The 986-nt window shown below is 50.6% G+C and overlaps 1 protein-coding gene across 1 annotated transcript in view; it reads right to left on the reverse strand.

Annotated features, from left to right (window-relative positions):
* Positions 1–451: 451 nt before the first annotated feature.
* Positions 452–986, reverse strand: part of LOC138367962 (heat shock protein DDB_G0288861-like) — a 2,778-nt gene continuing 2,243 nt past the window's right edge. The window contains exon 3 of the mRNA XM_069330247.1: positions 452–986. This exon is cut by the window's right edge and continues 16 nt beyond it. Coding sequence (XP_069186348.1) covers positions 452–986 — 535 coding nt within the window.

The following is a 986-nucleotide window of genomic DNA, read 5'->3' on the forward strand; positions in this document are numbered from 1 at the left end:
CGTCCTACTATATATGATGATGATGATGAAGATTAAGCCACTCAAAAAGTGGCACGGGCATGAATAGCCCGTTAGTGGTGGCCCTTTTGAGCCATTACCAGTATCAATAGATGATACTGGAGATCTGTGGAGGTGCGACTGCGCCCTGCGTGACGGGAGATGTCTCCCGAGGTACTATATATTACTCGTCTGTTTCTATATATTACTGGTTCCCCTCCACGCCTCTCCTCCTCCTCAGGTCTCGCTGAACCTTAAACGTCTCCTCAGTCCTCTCTCCTTGGCGTCGCGCGGGCGTGTTCCCTCGTCATTCAGCACAACTCTTCGCTGTGTCTCGCGGCGTTGGAGTGTTTACATAAGTTAAGGGGGTTCTAATGTCGGCGGGGCTGCTGTTCTCGCTGTCGGGGTCACGTAGTTCGCGTAGAGCGCTCTCAAGGCCATCTTGTCCGGGTTTCTAAAGGCCACACTGATGTTCGTCGGCTTTGTTCGTACTTGCTGCTGTTCTTGTTCTTTTGATGTTAGCCTCTGTTGATGATGGCCTGTTGATGTTGGCCTCTGTTGATGTTGGCCTGTTGATGTTAGCCTCTGTTGATGATGGCCTGGTGATGTTGGCCTCTGTTGATGATGGCCTGTTGATGTTAGCCTCTGTTGATGATGGCCTGGTGATGTTGGCCTCTGTTGATGATGGCCTGTTGATGTTGGCCTCTGTTGATGATGGCCTGTTGATGTTAGCCTCTGTTGATGTTGGCCTGTTGATGTTAGCCTCTGTTGATGATGGCCTGTTGATGTTGGCCTCTGTTGATGATGGCCTGTTGATGTTAGCCTCTGTTGATGATGGCCTGGTGATGTTGGCCTCTGTTGATGATGGCCTGTTGATGTTGGCCTCTGTTGATGATGGCCTGTTGATGTTGGCCTCTGTTGATGATGGCCTGTTGATGTTGGCCTCTGTTGATGTTGGCCTCTGTTGATGATGGCCTGTTGATGTTGGC

This window comes from Procambarus clarkii, chromosome 24, assembly GCF_040958095.1.
Source record: "Procambarus clarkii isolate CNS0578487 chromosome 24, FALCON_Pclarkii_2.0, whole genome shotgun sequence".
Taxonomy (NCBI): Eukaryota; Metazoa; Arthropoda; class Malacostraca; order Decapoda; family Cambaridae; genus Procambarus; species Procambarus clarkii.